This window comes from Pituophis catenifer, unplaced genomic scaffold, assembly GCF_029215685.1.
Source record: "Pituophis catenifer annectens isolate HBS135680 unplaced genomic scaffold, rPitCat1.0.hap2 SCAF_1, whole genome shotgun sequence".
Taxonomy (NCBI): domain Eukaryota; kingdom Metazoa; phylum Chordata; class Lepidosauria; order Squamata; family Colubridae; genus Pituophis; species Pituophis catenifer.
This window is the reverse complement of record NW_027256881.1, coordinates 338,686,679-338,705,072: the sequence shown is the minus strand read 5'-3', so window position 1 is coordinate 338,705,072 and position 18,394 is coordinate 338,686,679. Positions and strand designations below refer to the sequence as shown.

At 44.4% G+C, this 18,394-nt stretch overlaps 1 protein-coding gene across 1 annotated transcript in view; it reads right to left on the bottom strand.

Moving 5' to 3' along the window:
• The window catches only part of CRLF1 (cytokine receptor like factor 1), a 51,414-nt gene that overhangs the window by 16,697 nt on the left and 16,323 nt on the right, over positions 1-18,394 (bottom strand). Inside the window, exon 2 of the mRNA XM_070936535.1 lies at positions 2,234-2,515. Within this exon, the coding sequence (XP_070792636.1) occupies positions 2,234-2,515 (282 nt within the window). The remainder of the gene's footprint in view (positions 1-2,233; positions 2,516-18,394) is intronic.

Sequence of the window (18,394 nt, the reverse complement as noted above, 5' to 3'; positions counted from 1 at the left end):
GAAGACAAAAAAAGGCAAGACGCTAAATGGGCCTGAGGAACCCAGAATGGGTGGGAGCCCTGTAAATGGCTTGTTTTCATTGTAAGAATGACAGAGTGACTAAAAGTGAGTTCGGGGGGGGGGGGGGGGGGGGGCGATATAAATGTTTATTCATTCATTCACTGCTAGCTACTAGCTAGCTAAATAAATAAATAAATAAATAAATAAATAAATAAATAAATGTAGTCCTTGACTTACAACCACAACCGAGCCCAAAATGTATGTTAAGTAAAACATTTGTTAAGTGAGTTTTGCCCCATTTTACAAACCTTTCTTGCCACAATTGTTAAGTGAATCACTGCAGTTGGTAAGTTAGTCACACCGTTGTTAAGTGACCTTATCTAGTCCAACCCCCCGCCCAAGCAGGAGACCCTACACCATTTCTGACAAATGGCAATCCAATCTTTTCTTGAAAGTCTCAAGTGATGAAGTTCCCACAACTTCCGAAGGCAGCTTCTGTTCCATTGTTGAAACTGTCTCACTGTCAGAAAGTTCCTCCTCAATTCTAGATTGAATCTCTCCTTGGTCAGTTTCCATCCATTATTCCTTCTCTGGCCTTCAGTTGCTTTGGAAAACAGTTTGACCCCCTTCCTCTCTGACCCCCTTCCTCTCTGTGGCAGCCCCTCAAATATTGGAAGACTGCTATCCTGTCTCCCCAGGTCCTTCTCTTCACTAGACTAGCCATGCCCAGTTCTTGCAACCGTTCATCGTATGTTTTACCCTCCGGTCCCCTAATCAGTGATGGGTTGCCCCCGGTTCGCACCAGTTCTATAGAACCAGTAGTAAAACCGGCGGGAGGCTCCGCCCACCGACCCCGACGTCACCAAAACGCTTCTGTGCATGCGCAGAAGAGCGCGCGGCCCCACTGCGAACCGGTAGTAAAGGTAAGTAGAACCCCTAATCATCCTGGTTGGTCTCCTCTGCACTTTTTCTAGAGTCTCAACATTTTTTCTATAGTGTGGTGACCAAAACTGGATGCAGTACTCTAGGTGTGGTCTTACTAGGGCTTTATAGAGTGGTATTAGTACCTCACTTAATCTTGATCACTTTGGCATTTCTACAGGTAGTCCTCGATTTACAACCATTCGTTTAGTGACCGTTCCAAGTTTCAATGGCATTGAAAAAAGTGCCTTATATGACCAGTTTTCATATTTACAATTGTTGCAGTTACCCCTGTGGTCTCATAATCAAAATTTGGACACTCAGCAACTGGTTCATATTTAGGATAGTTGCAGTGTCCCAGAGTCATGTCATTCCCTTCTGGCAAGCAAAGTCAACGGGAAACCCAGATTCACTTTAGAACCATGTTACTAATATAACAACCGTGGCAAGAAAGGTCATAAGATTAGGCAAAACTCACTTTAACAACTGTCTCATTTTCTCATGCCCAAAAAGTCAAGCATAACCAGGATTATGTTTAATATATGTTAAATTTGACTGAAGCCTACATACCATAGAAAGTGTAAATATCATGTAAAGTTCCTGTCGCGATCATTTGTTTGACTATTTCTTTTTTTTTTTGATGTATTGTTTTAAATAAATAAAATTAAAAAAAAAAAAACAACTGTCTCATTTAATAATGGAAATTTGGGTTTCAATTGTGATCATCAATGTCTATGACATTTATTAAGTGGAGATTCTCAGTCAGCCAGGTACCTCATGCTTGTCCGAAAGGTGCTTTGAGATTGTGGTCATAAGTTGAGGACTACCTGTATATGGTCTGACTCAGAGAATAAGCGGCAGCGGTACGAAATCAGGGGTAGGCTGCTGGGGGTTCGCAGGGGTTCGGGAGAACCTCTAGCTATGATTCTGTACAGTTTGAAGAACCCCCAAATCTCACTTCTGTCTGGCCCCGCCTACCCCGCCCCTCCCAGGAGTCCCCACGCAGCCCGTTTTGGATGCAGGTAAGGGTTAGGGTTAGGCTCGGGGAGGGCGAATAACAGGCCTACTGGAAGTTCAGGAAGGCCGGAAACGCCTCCGGAGCCTGGGGAGGCCATTTTTGCCTTCCCAGAAGCTCAAGGAAAACCTTCAGAACCCGGGGAGGGCAAAAATGCCCCCCCGCCATGGTGTAGGAGGCCGACTAGGCCACGCCTACCATGGCCACACCCATCCAGCAACCAGGCAGAGAACCCCTTGCTCAAGTTTTTGAAGCCCACCCCTGTACAAAGTCCACCCAGTAAAGCCTCCAACGTACATCCTACATAGAGACACGACCCAGCCAAGATGCTTCCGCCTTCCTTGCTGTGGCACACCAGGTTATCCCCTGACTGCTGCCGCGATCCGTTCAGCTGGGTGAGGGTGACGCTGAGGGTGTTGGCCCCCAGGACCTTGTAGGTCTCAGCTGGGAGCTTTCGGCCATTCAGGGTCCAATAAAGGTCCTCGGCCTTCAGGCCTGAATTGGACGTGACGGAACAGTTGGCCGTGAATGAAGCCCCAATGTGGAGGGTGGTGTCTTGGGGAGCTATGATAGCTGGGTCTGCAGCGAAAGGGAAAAAAAAGATCAGATCAATCTCTGGTGTTGGTTTGTTTGTTTGTTTGTTCCTTGACGGAGGCATCCAAAAATAATCCTGAATGTGAGATATTATGCCACTTGGCGATCAGCAATAGCATTAGCAGCCCTTCTTTCTACAATGGTAATAGAAAGTAGCCATTTTATTTTTTTATTACTATTTTTATTTACTTGTATCCCGCCTTTATTATTTTTATAAAGAAAATCAAGGTAGTGAACATATCTAACACATCTTCCTCCTCCTATTTTCTCCACAACAACCCTGTGAGGTGGGTTGAGCTAAGAGAGAGGGACTGGCCCAAAGTCACTTAGCCGACTTTCATGCCTAAAGCGGGACTAGAACTCACAGTCTCCTGGTGATTGGCCCAAAGTCAACTAGCTGGTTTTCATGGCTAAGGCAGGACTAGAACTCACAGTCTCCTGGTGATTGGCCCAAAGTCACCCAGCTGGCTTTCATGACTAAGGCAGGACTAGAACTCACAGTCTCCTGGTGATTGGCCCAAAGTCACCCAGCTGGCTTTCATGGCTAAGGCAAGACTAGAACTCACAGTCTCCTGGTGATTGGCCCAAAGTCACCCAGCTGGCTTTCATGGCTAAGGCAGGATTAGAACTCACAGTCTCCTGGTGATTGGCCCAAAGTCAACTAGCTGGTTTTCATGGCTAAGGCAGGACTAGAACTCACAGTCTCCTGGTGATTGGCCCAAAGTCACCCAGCTGGCTTTCATGGCTAAGGCAGGACTAGAACTCACAGTCTCCTGGTGATTGGCCCAAAGTCACCCAGCTGGCTTTCATGGCTAAGGCAAGACTAGAACTCACAGTCTCCTGGTGATTGGCCCAAAGTCACCCAGCTGGCTTTCATGGCTAAGGCAAGACTAGAACTCACAGTCTCCTGGTGATTGGCCCAAAGTCACCCAGCTGGCTTTCATGACTAAGGCAGGACTAGAACTCACAGTCTCCTGGTGATTGGCCCAAAGTCACCCAGCTGGCTTTCATGGCTAAGGCAGGACTAGAACTCACAGTCTCCTGGTGATTGGCCCAAAGTCACCCAGCTGGCTTTCATGGCTAAGGCAAGACTAGAACTCACAGTCTCCTGGTGATTGGCCCAAAGTCACCCAGCTGGCTTTCATGACTAAGGCAGGACTAGAACTCACAGTCTCCTGGTGATTGGCCCAAAGTCAACTAGCTGGTTTTCATGGCTAAGGCAGGACTAGAACTCACAGTCTCCTGGTGATTGGCCCAAAGTCACCCAGCTGGCTTTCATGGCTAAGGCAGGACTAGAACTCACAGTCTCCTGGTGATTGGCCCAAAGTCACCCAGCTGGCTTTCATGGCTAAGGCAGGATTAGAACTCACAGTCTCCTGGTGATTGGCCCAAAGTCACCCAGCTGGCTTTCATGACTAAGGCAGGACTAGAACTCACAGTCTCCTGGTGATTGGCCCAAAGTCACCCAGCTGGCTTTCATGACTAAGGCAGGACTAGAACTCACAGTCTCCTGGTGATTGGCCCAAAGTCACCCAGCTGGCTTTCATGGCTAAGGCAGGATTAGAACTCACAGTCTCCTGGTGATTGGCCCAAAGTCAACTAGCTGGTTTTCATGGCTAAGGCAGGACTAGAACTCACAGTCTCCTGGTGATTGGCCCAAAGTCACCCAGCTGGCTTTCATGGCTAAGGCAGGACTAGAACTCACAGTCTCCTGGTGATTGGCCCAAAGTCACCCAGCTGGCTTTCATGGCTAAGGCAAGACTAGAACTCACAGTCTCCTGGTGATTGGCCCAAAGTCACCCAGCTGGCTTTCATGACTAAGGCAGGACTAGAACTCACAGTCTCCTGGTGATTGGCCCAAAGTCAACTAGCTGGTTTTCATGGCTAAGGCAGGACTAGAACTCACAGTCTCCTGGTGATTGGCCCAAAGTCACCCAGCTGGCTTTCATGGCTAAGGCAGGACTAGAACTCACAGTCTCCTGGTGATTGGCCCAAAGTCACCCAGCTGGCTTTCATGGCTAAGGCAAGACTAGAACTCACAGTCTCCTGGTGATTGGCCCAAAGTCACCCAGCTGGCTTTCATGACTAAGGCAGGACTAGAACTCACAGTCTCCTGGTGATTGGCCCAAAGTCAACTAGCTGGTTTTCATGGCTAAGGCAGGACTAGAACTCACAGTCTCCTGGTGATTGGCCCAAAGTCACCCAGCTGGCTTTCATGGCTAAGGCAGGACTAGAACTCACAGTCTCCTGGTGATTGGCCCAAAGTCACCCAGCTGGCTTTCATGGCTAAGGCAAGACTAGAACTCACAGTCTCCTGGTGATTGGCCCAAAGTCACCCAGCTGGCTTTCATGGCTAAGGCAAGACTAGAACTCACAGTCTCCTGGTGATTGGCCCAAAGTCAACTAGCTGGTTTTCATGGCTAAGGCAGGACTAGAACTCACAGTCTCCTGGTGATTGGCCCAAAGTCACCCAGCTGGCTTTCATGGCTAAGGCAGGACTAGAACTCACAGTCTCCTGGTGATTGGCCCAAAGTCACCCAGCTGGCTTTCATGGCTAAGGCAAGACTAGAACTCACAGTCTCCTGGTGATTGGCCCAAAGTCACCCAGCTGGCTTTCATGGCTAAGGCAGGACTAGAACTCACAGTCTCCTGGTGATTGGCCCAAAGTCACCCAGCTGGCTTTCATGGCTAAGGCAGGACTAGAACTCACAGTCTCCTGGTGATTGGCCCAAAGTCACCCAGCTGGCTTTTATGGCTAAGGCAGGACTAGCACTCACAGTCTCCTAGTGATTGGCCCAAAGTTATCCAGCAAGCTTTCATGCCTAAAGTGGGACTAGAACTCACAGTCTCCTGGTGATTAGCCCAAAGTCACCCAGCCGGCTTTCATGACTGAGGCAGGACTAGAACTCACAGTCTCAAGCTTGATAGCTTGATGCCTTAACCACTACACCAAATTTATCAATTAAGGGCTATCAATCAATTTATTAAATCTATATGCAGCCTGACTCCCAACCGCTCTAGCCATGCCTAGATGTAAATTTTTTTTGCTTGCTTCATAGAGTACATTCTTTCCGATTTATGACCGTTCATTTAACAACTGTTCAAAATTATGACAGCACTGAAAACATGCAACCAATCATCACATGAACTTTGCAGTCACCCTGCAGTCACGTGATCACAATTCAGCTGCTTGGTAACCAGCATGTATAATATATATGATGATTGTGGGATCATGCAATTGCCATTTGTGACCTCCAGGCCGGCTTCCAACAAGCAAAGTCAAAGGGAGAAGCTGGATTCGTTTAACAACCATGTGATTCACTTAATGACCATAGCAAAATGACTGTAAAATTGAATGCAGCTCACTTAACCACTGCAGTGCTTAGCAACAGACGTTCCAGTCCCAAATATGTCGTAAGTCAAGGACTACCTCTGCCTTTTTGCATGTATATTTGTTACAGTTGTGTCTTTTCACAAATGATATGCTAGGACAGTTTATTATTTTAATCCATACAGAAGCTATTCATAAATATAGTAATAATGTAGTAATAATGTAGTAATAATTAAAGGCATCTCAGAACGCAAAGTATGATATTGGTGTCATTTTTAGAGGATTTTAGTCCAGGAAATACAGCTTGAACAGTTGCTCAAAGAGAACGGGGGCACAGATAGCAAGAGAACAGAAGGGGAAAAAGTCACCCCAAAACACTGATTACACATGCAGGTTCAAGAGAAGCCACTTTTCATACAGCCGATATGATAAATATGCAGTGGTCCCACTGCACTTACCGTATTTTTCGGAGTATAAGACACACTTTTTCCCCTCCTAAAAGAGGCTGAAATTTTGGGTGCGTCTTATACTCCGAATGTAGCTTTTTCGAAGCTTTTTTTCAGCCCTAATGAGGCACTAGCAAGTGAAGCGATCTCTGTGGTTTGCCTGCTTTTCTCATTGCTTCTCTCTCCAAAGATCAGTCGTGCTTTAGAAGCTGTTTTTTATCCGCAAGCAGGGGATAAAAAACAGGAAACTAATGTGCTGAAGCTGACCAGACTAAGGGCGCTAACCAGATGAATACCTGGTAGGCAGATTTCTTCCCCCCTATTTTACTCCCTAAAAACTAAGCTACCTCTTATACTCTGAAAAATACAGTAGTTTTTGGCAACCAAACAACAAAAAAACTGGGTTCATACTAAATCTCAGCTGGCTGATATTACAAATTTAACCACAATTTACAACCACAATTGGTACTAGAATTTCTATTGCTGAGCCAAGACAGTTGTTAAATGAATCGTGCCTGATTTTACAACCTTTTTTTTGCCATGATTGTTAAGTGAATCTCTGAAGTTGCTAAATAAAACATGCAGTCACTAAGCTCCAGACCAATAGAGCACGGCTAGTTGGGAGAATTCTGGGAGCCCAGACATCTTAAAATTTCTGTCAAGTTTTAAAGTGCGCTTTTGCTGTTGCAACCATTATCGCTTCTCAGCTTGCCAGTAAACCAGGAGGGAAGGAAAGGGGAGATGGAATGTAGGCTCCAGACATCAAGAAGACAGCTGTGAGAACCAAGGACACTTCGGCAGGTGTTAGTCAGAGCTAAAGACTTTTTCTCATAAAAATACAATGAGACTCAATTGGACAATGTGACCTGGTCTAATAGGGGGAAGGAGAATCTGTACTTTAATTATGAGGGTTTGCGCGAGAGTTTGTTAAATCTGGTTTTGCCCTCTTCTGTGCCAAAATCAGTGGTGGGTTCTTCCCGGTTCAGCCTGGTTCCACTGAGCCGGTAGCGGTGACAATATGACGTCACCGAACCGGTTCTGGCCCTTCCTCGCCCCACCCCCACCCCCCGCGTTATTCTTACCTTTTATTTGGCCCCACCCCCAATCTATTGCTGCCTCCTGAGTCCCAGCTGATGGCTAGAGGAAAACAACTGTTTAAACTTTTGGCGTGGGGCTTCAAAGGGCCTCCCTAAGCTGATCAGTGTTAAAAGAAAACAAATGAGTAGACCGATGCCTGCAAAAATAAATGGGTAGACCAGTGCCTGCAAAAATACATGAGTAGATCAGTGCCTGCAAAAATAAATGGGTAGATCGGTACAGCTCTGCAAGCAGTTAAAAGCCTGGTAGACCAGTACCTCTGCTAAATCCTAAATAATTGTCACATGACCATCAAGCCACACCCACAAAATAAGCCACGCCCACAGAACAGGTAGTAAAAAAATTTAGAACCCACCCCTGGCCGAAATGATATACTCAGTGAAGTTTTGCATTAAGAGATTGGATCGTCTTGGCCGTGCTTGCTTTGGTTGGGTTCGTCAGTCGGAATGTTGACAGGTGCCACAATTAAGAAAAAGTGATCTGGAGGTTTGTATACCGTAAAAACTAACAAGTTTATCGTGCACAAATATCTTCGGTCCCATGGCCAGCCTTGGACTGAAGGTATCTTATGGGGAAAATCTCCTTCTAATATAGTCTTAAAAAGCTAAATAATCATTTTGTTGTCTCACTAGCTGCCCGCAGATGCCCTAATGTTGGGGTAGTAAACCGGTATTTTTTTAACCTTGGCGTTTTAAGATGGGTGGACTTCAATTCCCAGAATTCCCCTGACAGCATCAACTCTCAGAATTCCCCAGCAACTTCTATCCATTCCAGAAGTTGAAATCCACCCATCTTCAAGTTGCCAAGGTTGAGAAACATTGCTCTAAATCAGCAGCAACTGAACCCAGCCTTCTTTTTTGTAATCCCGTCCTTTATTTGTATTTATATAAGTAGTGTTCAAGGTTGTCATTGTTGTTTTCATTAGAATGGGATGGAGTGGAGTGGAGTGGAGTGGAGTGGAATGGAATGGAATGGAATAGAATAGAATAGAGGAGTAGAGTAGAGTAGAGTAGAATGGAATGGAATGGAATGGAATGGAATGGAATGGAATGGAATGGAATGGAATGGAATGGAATGGAATGGAATGGAATAGAATAGAATAGAATAGAATAGAATAGAATAGAATAGAATAGAATAGAATAGAAGGAGTGGAGTGGAGTGGAGTGGAGTGGAATGGAATGGAATGGAATGGAATGGAATGGAATGGAATAGAATAGAATAGAATAGAATAGAATAGAATAGAATAGAATAGAATAGAATAGAATAGAATGGAATGGAGTGGAGTGGAGTGGAGTGGAGTGGAATGGAATGGAATGGAATGGAATGGAATGGAATGGAATGGAATAGAATAGAATAGAGGAGTAGAGTAGAGTAGAGTAGAGTAGAGTAGAATAGAATAGAATAGAATAGAATAGAATAGAATAGAATAGAATAGAATAGAATAGAATAGAATAGAATAGGAGGAGTGGAGTGGAGTGGAGTGGAGTGGAGTGGAGTGGAGTGGAGTAGAGTAGAGTAGAGTAGAGTAGAGTAGAGTAGAGTAGAGTAGAGTAGAGTAGAGTAGAGTAGAGTAGAATAGAATAGAATAGAATAGAATAGAATAGAATAGAATAGAATAGAATAGAATAGAATAACAAAGTTGGAAGGGACCTTGGAGGTCTTCTAGTCCAACCCCCTGCTCAGGCAGGAAACCTTATACCATTTCAGACAAATGGTCCAATCTCTTCTTAAAAACTACCAGTATTGGAGAATTCACAAATTCTGGATGCAAATTGTTCCACTGGTTAATTGTTCTGTCAGGAAATTTCTTCTTGGTTCTAGGTTACTTCTTATTTTAGGATGTCAACAATCAATGACCCTGTTGCCTTTCCTTTAAACCAGAGGTGTCCAACCTAAGCTACTTTTAAGACTTGTGGACTTCAACTCTCAGAATTCCCCAGCCAGCCATGCTGGCTGGGGAATTCTGGGAGTTGGAAGTCCATAAGTTCTTAAAGTTGCCAAAGTTGGTCATCCCTGCCTTAAATGATGACCAACGAAGTGTCAATAAAATAAATAAATAAATGCATCTTGTCATTTTCCCAGCGAAATTGGATTTAGGATCCTTAAAAATGAACAAGCGATGGATCTTCCCTGGGATTGGAAGAGCCGGATTCCTTCTCCAAGCTTAATGCAGGCTGTACTTAAATTATCAAGGTCTCCAACCTCTTTGTGATGCAGGTTTTCTGTGGACAACCACCACTAGGTGTCACTCCAAACACTCTTTTTCCTGGGGGGGCAGTTCAGACATTACCATGTAATTTGGGCTCCACTTTCCATTGTAGGATTTTTGAAAGGCAGTTAAGCCTTGCTGGGTGGGTTCTGTCAAGTGTTTAGCAGAAGATGGATTTGGTCATCTGAAAGGTCAACGCTTTTGAATAGAGTGCATTGTGGAATCCTAGTATTGGCCCTGTAGGAACACCTGGATGAGACAAATAGGAGACACTGCTCCTATTTCAGAGAAGACAATCTTCAAGTTCTAGGACAGATATTCTCCTTTTGAAGATGTCATCCTCTCCAAAGTCCATTTACTCCAAGTGCACTTTAAAATCCACGACACGGGAGACAAATTGAAACCAGATCTACGCTAGCCTACCAGGAGGAGTTCTTTAATTTAATTTAATTAATCATATTTCTATGCCGCCCAACTCCCAAGGGACTCTGGGCGGCTTACAACAGAAATAATACAAACAGTGAACATAATTTAAAAAAAAAAAAACATTATAAAAGCATTTTAAAAACATTAAAAGCCCATGCACACCATCCATGGCCGGATCTCGCAAGATTGAACAGCGAGATCAACGGCCCCAGGCCTGCCGGAAAAGCCAGGTCTTCACCGCTTTCCGGAAGGCCAATAGGGTGGGGGTAGTCCGGACCTCAGGAGGTAATTGGTTCCAGGGAGCTGGGGCAGCCACAGAGAAGGCCCTCCCCCACGGGTCCGCCAGCCGGCATTGTTTAGCTGACGGGACCCAGAGAAGACCAACTCTGTGGGATCTTACCGGTCGCTGGGAGCTATGCGGTAGAAGGCAGTCTCGAAGATAACCTGGCCCTGAGCCATGTAGGGCTTTAAAGGTAATAACCAAACCTTGAATTGTGCCCGGAGACCAATAGGGAGCCAGTGCAGCTCGCGGAGAATTGGTGTAATGTGGGTGCATCTAGAGGCACCCACGATAGCTCGCGCAGCTGCATTCTGGACCAACTGTAGTCTCCGAACACTTTTCAAGGGTAGCCCCATGTAGAGCGTGTTGCAATAATCTAACCGTGAGGTGACCAGGGCATGAGTGACTGTGAGGAGAGCCTCCCGATCCAAGTAGGGTCACAATTGGTGCACCAGGCGAACCTGTGCAAAGGTCCCCCGAGTTGTTCTGCATTGGAAATGTTCTGCACTTCATTTCAAATTCGAGTCAGCTTAGTTTTAACCAAGCCAAACTAGTCTTCCTTCTTATTTATCTATCGTCTTACTCTGCTTCTACTCAAGAGAGCAAAGTGATGTTTTCCTGAGGATCTCTTTTTACTTTATCCTTATAAGAGATTAACAGAGTTGGAAGGGACCTTGTAGGTCATCTAGTCCAACCCCCCACCCCACCCCCAAGCAGGAGACCCTACACCAGAGGTCAGCAACCCGTGGCTCTGGAGCCACATGTGGCTCTTTCACCCCTCTGTTGTGGCTCCTTGTCACTCAAAATAGTTTGTCACAACCGCCAATGTGTGACACCCGCTGGCACACGACTTATTGAGCTTTTCGACCCCCGGTAGGCCAACCGTAGATAAATCCAAGAAAAGAAAAGTTTCAGAAGAAAGCAGAACGTTTAATGGTATGTGGGCAGATTGAGACTTGTTTACCAGTATGCTTAATATATGGTGAGAAATTGGATATATGCAGTGTTATCTTCACTTTAGATGTCAAAAGGGTTTTGTGGCTCCCGGTGTTTTCTTTTCTGTGGGAAACGGGTCCAAATGGCTCTTTGAGTGTTTAATGTTGCCGACCCCTGCCCTATACCATTTCTGACAGAGGGCAGTCCAGTCTCTTCTTGAAAGCTTCCAGTGATGAAGCTCAGTGATAACAACCAGCTGGTTGAAATACTGTAGATCAGGGGTCTCCAACCTTGGCAACTTTAAGACTTGTGGACTTCAACTCCCAGAGTTCCTCAGCCAGCTTTGCTGGCTGAGGAACTCTGGAAGTTGAAGTCCACAAGTCTTAAAGTTGCCAAGGTTGGAGACCCTTGCTGTAGATGACCCTAGAAAACTATGGGTGGTTCAGAATTACACAGGGAGATTCTATAGTTAAAGATGGACTTGACCCAAGACCTAGTTTACCTCCTTGACTACCACCTCATAGAATTATAGGGCCGGAAGGGACCTCTGGGGGATCTTCTAGTCCAACCCCTTGCTCGAGGTAGGAGTCTTATACTATCACAGTCAAATGACTGTCCAGTCTATTTTTGAAAAGCTCCAGTGATGGAGCACCTACAACCTTAGGAGGCAAGCTATTCCGCTGATTAATTGCTCTTATTGTCAGAAAATTTCTCCTTACTTCTAGGTGTAGAAAAAAATTCAAGGTTGTTGCAATATCCATGCATCCCTCCCTCCCTCCCTCCCTCCTTCCATCCTTTAATCGAAAGGAATCAGAATTCAAGCCCAAACATCTGATCTCACTCAAGCAAAGAACAGGAGCTAAATTAATTGTTAAAAATTCCCCGAGAAATGTAATCTAGTATTGATTCCATAGAGTTTTCCCTCAAGGCAGCTTAAGAAATGTTACAAGAGGCAGGTACAAGTTGCATTTATGTTCTCATATTATTAGGTGTATGTCTGCGGGGAAGAATGGATCTGAAGAGGAGATCTGCACAATTGCTGCTGCCATTTTCACATTTTTGACACTGTCCAAATCAAATCAGAAATGCAATCAATGATATAGTGCAGTGATGGCTAACCTTTTCCAGACCAAGTGTGCGTGCATGCATGAATGTGAGTGTGCACAAACCCCCAAAATGTAATGTGTGGGCAGCCCCGTGCATGCACCCCATCCCCCGCACATGTGTATGTGCGCCCTGCGTGTGGCACACCCCCACACGTGTGCACGTGGCCATGTGCCCCATCCACATACATGCATGCGCAGCCCCCCACATGCACCTTGTGCCCCACACATGCGCAGTAAAGACCCGAAGACCAGCTGGCTGGCAGGAAATACGTCCACATGCGCAGCAGAGCTGAACTGGGGCGACGGCTTGCATGTCATCAGAGAGGGCACTCCTGCCACCTCTGGCACGCATGCCATAGATTCGCCATCATGGATATAGTGTAAAGAACTACCTATTAAAAATCATTTCTCAAAACATTCCTCCATCTCCCTCAGCAGAGAACAGTGTTTTCACTGTCTTCCAAAAGACAGCACCAAGCAGACCTGCCTAACAATATTTCTCAACAATGGGGACTTGTGTGGACTTCAACCAGGGGTGAAATGTAAAATGTGTTACTACCGGTTCTGTGGGTGTGGCTTGGTGGTGGTGGGGTAATGTGACTGGATGGGCGTGGCCAACTTTTTTTTTTTTTAACTTTTCAAAGCATTTTTTCTAATGCTTTGAAAAGCCTCTGCCGATCAGGCAACTCAGCTGGGATCGTCAGAGACTTTTCAAAGCATTTTTTTTACCACCTCTTCGGCCAAGAGGTTGCAGAAAAAAATGCTTTGAAAAGCCTCTGAGGATCCCAGCTGAGCCGCGCGATCATCAGAGGCTTTTTTTTTTACTTTTAAAAGCATTTTTTCGTCAGAAGAGGTGGTAGAAAAAATGCTTTTAAAAGTAAAAAAAAAAAAAGCCTCTGATGATCATGCGACTCAGCTGAGCATGGTGGGGAGGCGTAGGGATTTTTGCTACCAGTTCTCTGAACCACCCACCGCCAGCGCTACTGGATCGGGCGATCCGGTCCGAACTGGGAGCATTTCACCCCTGACTTCGACACCCAGATGTCTTCAGCCACCATCATCCTCTGTCCCCCAGGGCTGGGGAATTTGAAGCATGCTGGCTGGGGGATTCTGGGAATTGAAGTCTACACATCTTAAAGTGGTTGAAAAGAGGTTGAGAAACAAGTGGTTACACATTCAGCAAATCTCACGAAGCTAGACATCTTTTTTTTAAAAAAATCCAGAAATTAGTTAAATACGAAAGAGAAAAACACAAGTCCATACGCTATTCCTATTTCCTTCTTAAATTACCCACTCAGCTTCCAGTTTAGTCGCAGGCAAAAGACAAAAGACAATTACGTTGTCCTCTTTTTGGCTATTGTTTCTAAAACACAATGATTTATCTCAGAGCCAATCATTTTTATATACAGTCCTGGGAAATGCCCAAAACATCTTACGGAGAAAAGGGGAGCTTTGGGTGGTGGAACCAACTGAAAAATTGCTACATAATGAAATCCAACCCAACAATGACTATACCGAGGGAAGGTCAGGTTTATGTCTGCTTTCCAACAGGGCCCCCCAAAGACCACGAAGTTTGCCGGTTGTACGTAATGATGCAGACCGAATTTCAGGGTTTAGCACTGGCGTCCCTCCAGAACCAAATGGATGTATAGACAGGATCCCTTTACAGCAGTCTCAAAACTTCACAAACTGGGTTTTCCGAATAGACAGCTGATTGTAATCAGCTGATGGGGTTCCAAAAAAGCCATTTCTCCCCCTCTCCAAGCAACTGGACTTTTCTTATTCTATATAGATGCAGAGCAGAACACGTATTTTGAAAGGGAAGGGCATAAAGAGTTCAAGTTGGAGAGAAAAGGAAGAAGACGCAGCGGAATTGCAGAAAGCAAAAACAAGTCTGAGAAATTGAATATTTATGCCTCCAGATAAGCCTGGCAATATATTTTATAGTTTTGTTTTTTTTTAAAAAAAAAACCCAATATTTAATGGCCAGGTATTAAGTGACATTGGAAAACTAAATTACTCTTAACAAGTTGCCAGAAAGTTTTCAAGAGGCTGGATTTTATTAGATTCCTTACTTTGGGTGCTTTAAGCGGCTGGAGGAGAAATTAGCCATGAAAATTTGATAAAAGTGATTGAAATTATATGATTTTCCTTACTCTCGTGTTTAACTTTTTTTACTGAGTTATATAGTATTATAAAATACAAAATACAAAGTAAATAGAAAAGCAGTGGAGGGAAAAGGGGAAAAAAGAAGTGAGGAAAAATAAGGAAAAAAACCCACCGCTAAGCATTTATATGAAAGAGTAATAATGATTTCCTAGAAAATGCTAGATATTTAGGCTGAATTTTTGCAACTTTGCCCACAGTTCAGTTGCAGATTCTCAACGGATAACAGCAATAATCTCAATTCTGCTTACATTATTTGGGATTGTAAAGAGAAGCTTAGCTACCAAGTTGCTAACTTAACAGCTGTTGTGATTCACTTAATAGCTGTGTCAAAATGGTCATAAAGTGAGGCAACTTCACTTACCGGCAACAACTGTTTCGTTTCGCATTGGAAATTTTGGGCTTAGTTGTAGTCGTAAGTCAAGGACTACCTATATTCAGATGCTGGGATGAGTCTGCAGCTACAAAAATCAGAATGGTGCAAACCATTATCTTCCCTGTGACTATCCATGGAAGCGGAAATTGGACTTAGAAGCTTGAGACTGACAGCTAAGAAAACAAACTGCTGGATCGTTGAACATATATAGATTAAGAGATTAATCTAGGTCATCTAGTCCAACCCCCCACTCAAGCAGGAGACCCTATACCATTTCTGACAAATGGCAGTCCAATCTCTTCTTGAAAGTCTCCAGTGATGAAGCTCCCACAACGTCCGAAGGCAAGCTTGGTTGATTGTTCTGTCAAAACAATTATCCTTATTTCTAGGTTGAATCTCTCCTTGATCGGTTCCCATCCATTATTCCTTGTCTGGCCTTCAGGTGCCTTGGAAAATAGCTTGACCCCTTCCTCTCTGTGGCAGCCCCTCAAATATTGGAACACTGCTATCATGCCTCCCCTGGTCCTTCCCTTCACTAAACTAGCCATGCCCAGTTCTTGCAACCGTTCATAGCAGGGGTCTCCAACCTTGGCAACTTTACGACTTGTGGACTTCAAACTCCCAGAATTCCTCAGCCAGCGCATGCCTTCCTCAGACCCCTGGTTCATAGTATGTTTTAGCCTCCAGTCCCCTAATCATCCTGGTTGCTCCTCTCTGCACTTTTTCTAAAGTCTCAACATCTTTTTTATAGTGTGGTGACCAAAACTAGATGCAGTATTCTAGGTGTGATCTTACTAAGGCTTTATAGAATGGTATTAGTACCAGTGGTGGGTTGCCCCCAGTTCGGATCGGTTCTATAAAACTGGTAGTAAAATTGGCGGGAGGCTCCACCCACTGACTCTGACGTCACGAGAAGCGACCTGCGTATGCGCGCAATCTCGTTACGAACCGGTAGTAAAGGTAAGAAGAACTCACCCCTGATTAGTACGTCACTTGATCTTGATTGTATCCCTCTGTTAATGCAGTTCAGGATTGCATTGGCTTTTTTGGCTGCTGTTGCACACAGCTGGCTCATATTTAGCTGGAACAAATTAACCCAAAGTTTTCACTTGGGGCACAAATAACCAGGCTCAAATTATCCTACTTTGGACGCATTAAGCAATGACCCAGCTACTTGGTGGAAGTTCTAATGATGAAAAAAGTGTAAAGAAAGATCAAACGAATGGCTGTACATCAGGAACTACCTGTACAGGTAGTCCTCGACTTATGACCACAATCGAGCCCAAAATTTCTGTTCTTAAGTGAGACATTTGTTAAGTGAGTGTTGCCCCATTGTACTACTTTCTTGCCTCGGCTGTTAAAACGAATCACGGCAGTTGTTAAATTAGCGGTTGTGAAAGCGAATCCCGATTCCCCATTGACTTCGCTTGCGAGAAGGTCGCAAAAGAGGATCCCATGACCTTGGGGGACACACCAACGGTCATAAATATGAAGCAGTTTGCCAAGCGTCTGAATTTTGATCACGTGATCATGGGGAGGAAGCAAAGGTCGTGATTCTGAAGAACGGTCGTAAGTCACTTTTTTTCAGTGCCGTTGTAACTCGGAACGGTCACTAAATGAAGGACTACCTGTATTTCGATCATGTAACTCTAGAAAGAAAGACCAGCGAAGGTCCTTGAGTGAGGCTTCTACTTATGGGAGAGGAGAGAGGGCATAGTGCCAAAATGAAGACCGAAGGGAATTCATCACTCAACTCTTGATGATTTGCAGGAACAAACCTGCAACATTTACAAGTCACGAGCCTTTTCCTTTTCCCCTTCTCTGTTAAAAAAAAAAAAAATGAACAGTCACACAGTTTTAACTTTCGGAAGCTGCTTAAACCCTGGAAGGGTGACAGAGAAAGATTTTTTTTTTAGATTAATGCATTGATGAATGAGCGGTCAAGCGCACGGTGCAATTGCTAGCCATAATAGATATATATTTAACTCTTGTGTTTATTTAAACGGGAAACGTTGCTTAATCCCAGGACATTTACAGTTCTGTAAAACCTAATGGACATCCGCAGCTTTTCTCGGATATGTATTTTTATGCTTGAGTTATCCTTTAAAAAGCACAAGAAAAAAAAAACCAGAAAAAGACACACGAGGGGGAGGGAAATAGGAACAAGCTGGGAGAGTGGAACGAATTAAAATGGGATTTGTTGCCAAAATCAGAATAACTGATGCTGTGCGTTAGTGAAAACCATGCAACTTGTTTATTTCTATCTATGCATGGGTAAAAAAAATGTATTGTACATAAATATGGGTCATAGTCTACTAATAAAATATATACAATAACTTAAATTTTAAGTTATTTTGTATTAACGACAGACTTAAAATAAGCTACTAGAGACTGTTCAAAGTTACAATGGCACATGAAAAAAGTGATGATGGTTTTTCACACTTACGACCGTTGTAGCTTCCTCTTGGTCATGTGATCAAAATTCAGAGACTTGACAACTGATTCCTATTTATAATAATTGCAATGTCCCGGGGTCATTTGATCCCCTTTTGCGACCTTCTGATGAGCACAGTCAACAGGGAAGATTCACTTAACAACCATGTTACTAAGTTAACAACTGTAGTGATTCACTTAACAACTGTGGCAAAAAGGTCGTAAAATGGGGCAAAATTCACTTAACAACTGTTTCGCTTAGCAACAGAACTTTTGGGCTCAGTTGTGGTCGTAAGTCAAGGATTACTTGTAATTTTTTTTTTCCTTTGAGGGCCTCCTGTTTTTTTCAGAGGTCTATGGTCTGAAACCTCAGATCCACAGAGAGGGTTGGTGCTGGGTCAACGAAGTCAAAACGGTGCAAATAAAACTCCGCCCCCTTTTTTTACATGCATTCAGGAAATGGGTGGGGCTTCAGTCCCGGTTGCTATTTCAATTCTCCCTATCTATGCTCTGGCATTATTCCCATATATCAGTGATGGCGAACCTTTTCGGCACCGAGTGCCCAAACTGGAATGCGTGTGCATGCACGGGCATATGCATGCGCCAGAGTGCCAGAAACCCAAGGAGCCTGGATAGCTCAACAGACTAAAAGCCTGTTATTAACATTCAGCTGTCTGCAATTATTGCAAGTTCGAATCTCCCCAGGCTCAAGGTTGACTCAGCCTTCCATCCTTTCTAAGGTAGGTAAATTGAGGACCCAGTTTGTGGGGGCAATAAGCTGACTTTGTATAAAATATACAAAAGTATGAAGGCTATTGCTTAACGCATTGTAAGCCGCCCTGAGTCTCCGGAGAAGGGCAGCATATAAATCTAATTAAAAAAAAAAAAAAAAAGACCAGCTGGCCGACACACACATGCCTTTTTTGGGCTGTTTTCCAGGCCGTTTTTGGCCGGAAAATGGACCGGAAAAGGCCTGAAAACGGAAACCAGAAGAGCAGCTGGCGACGGAGTGCGTGCCCACAGAGAGGTTCGCCATCACTGATATATGGGACATTTC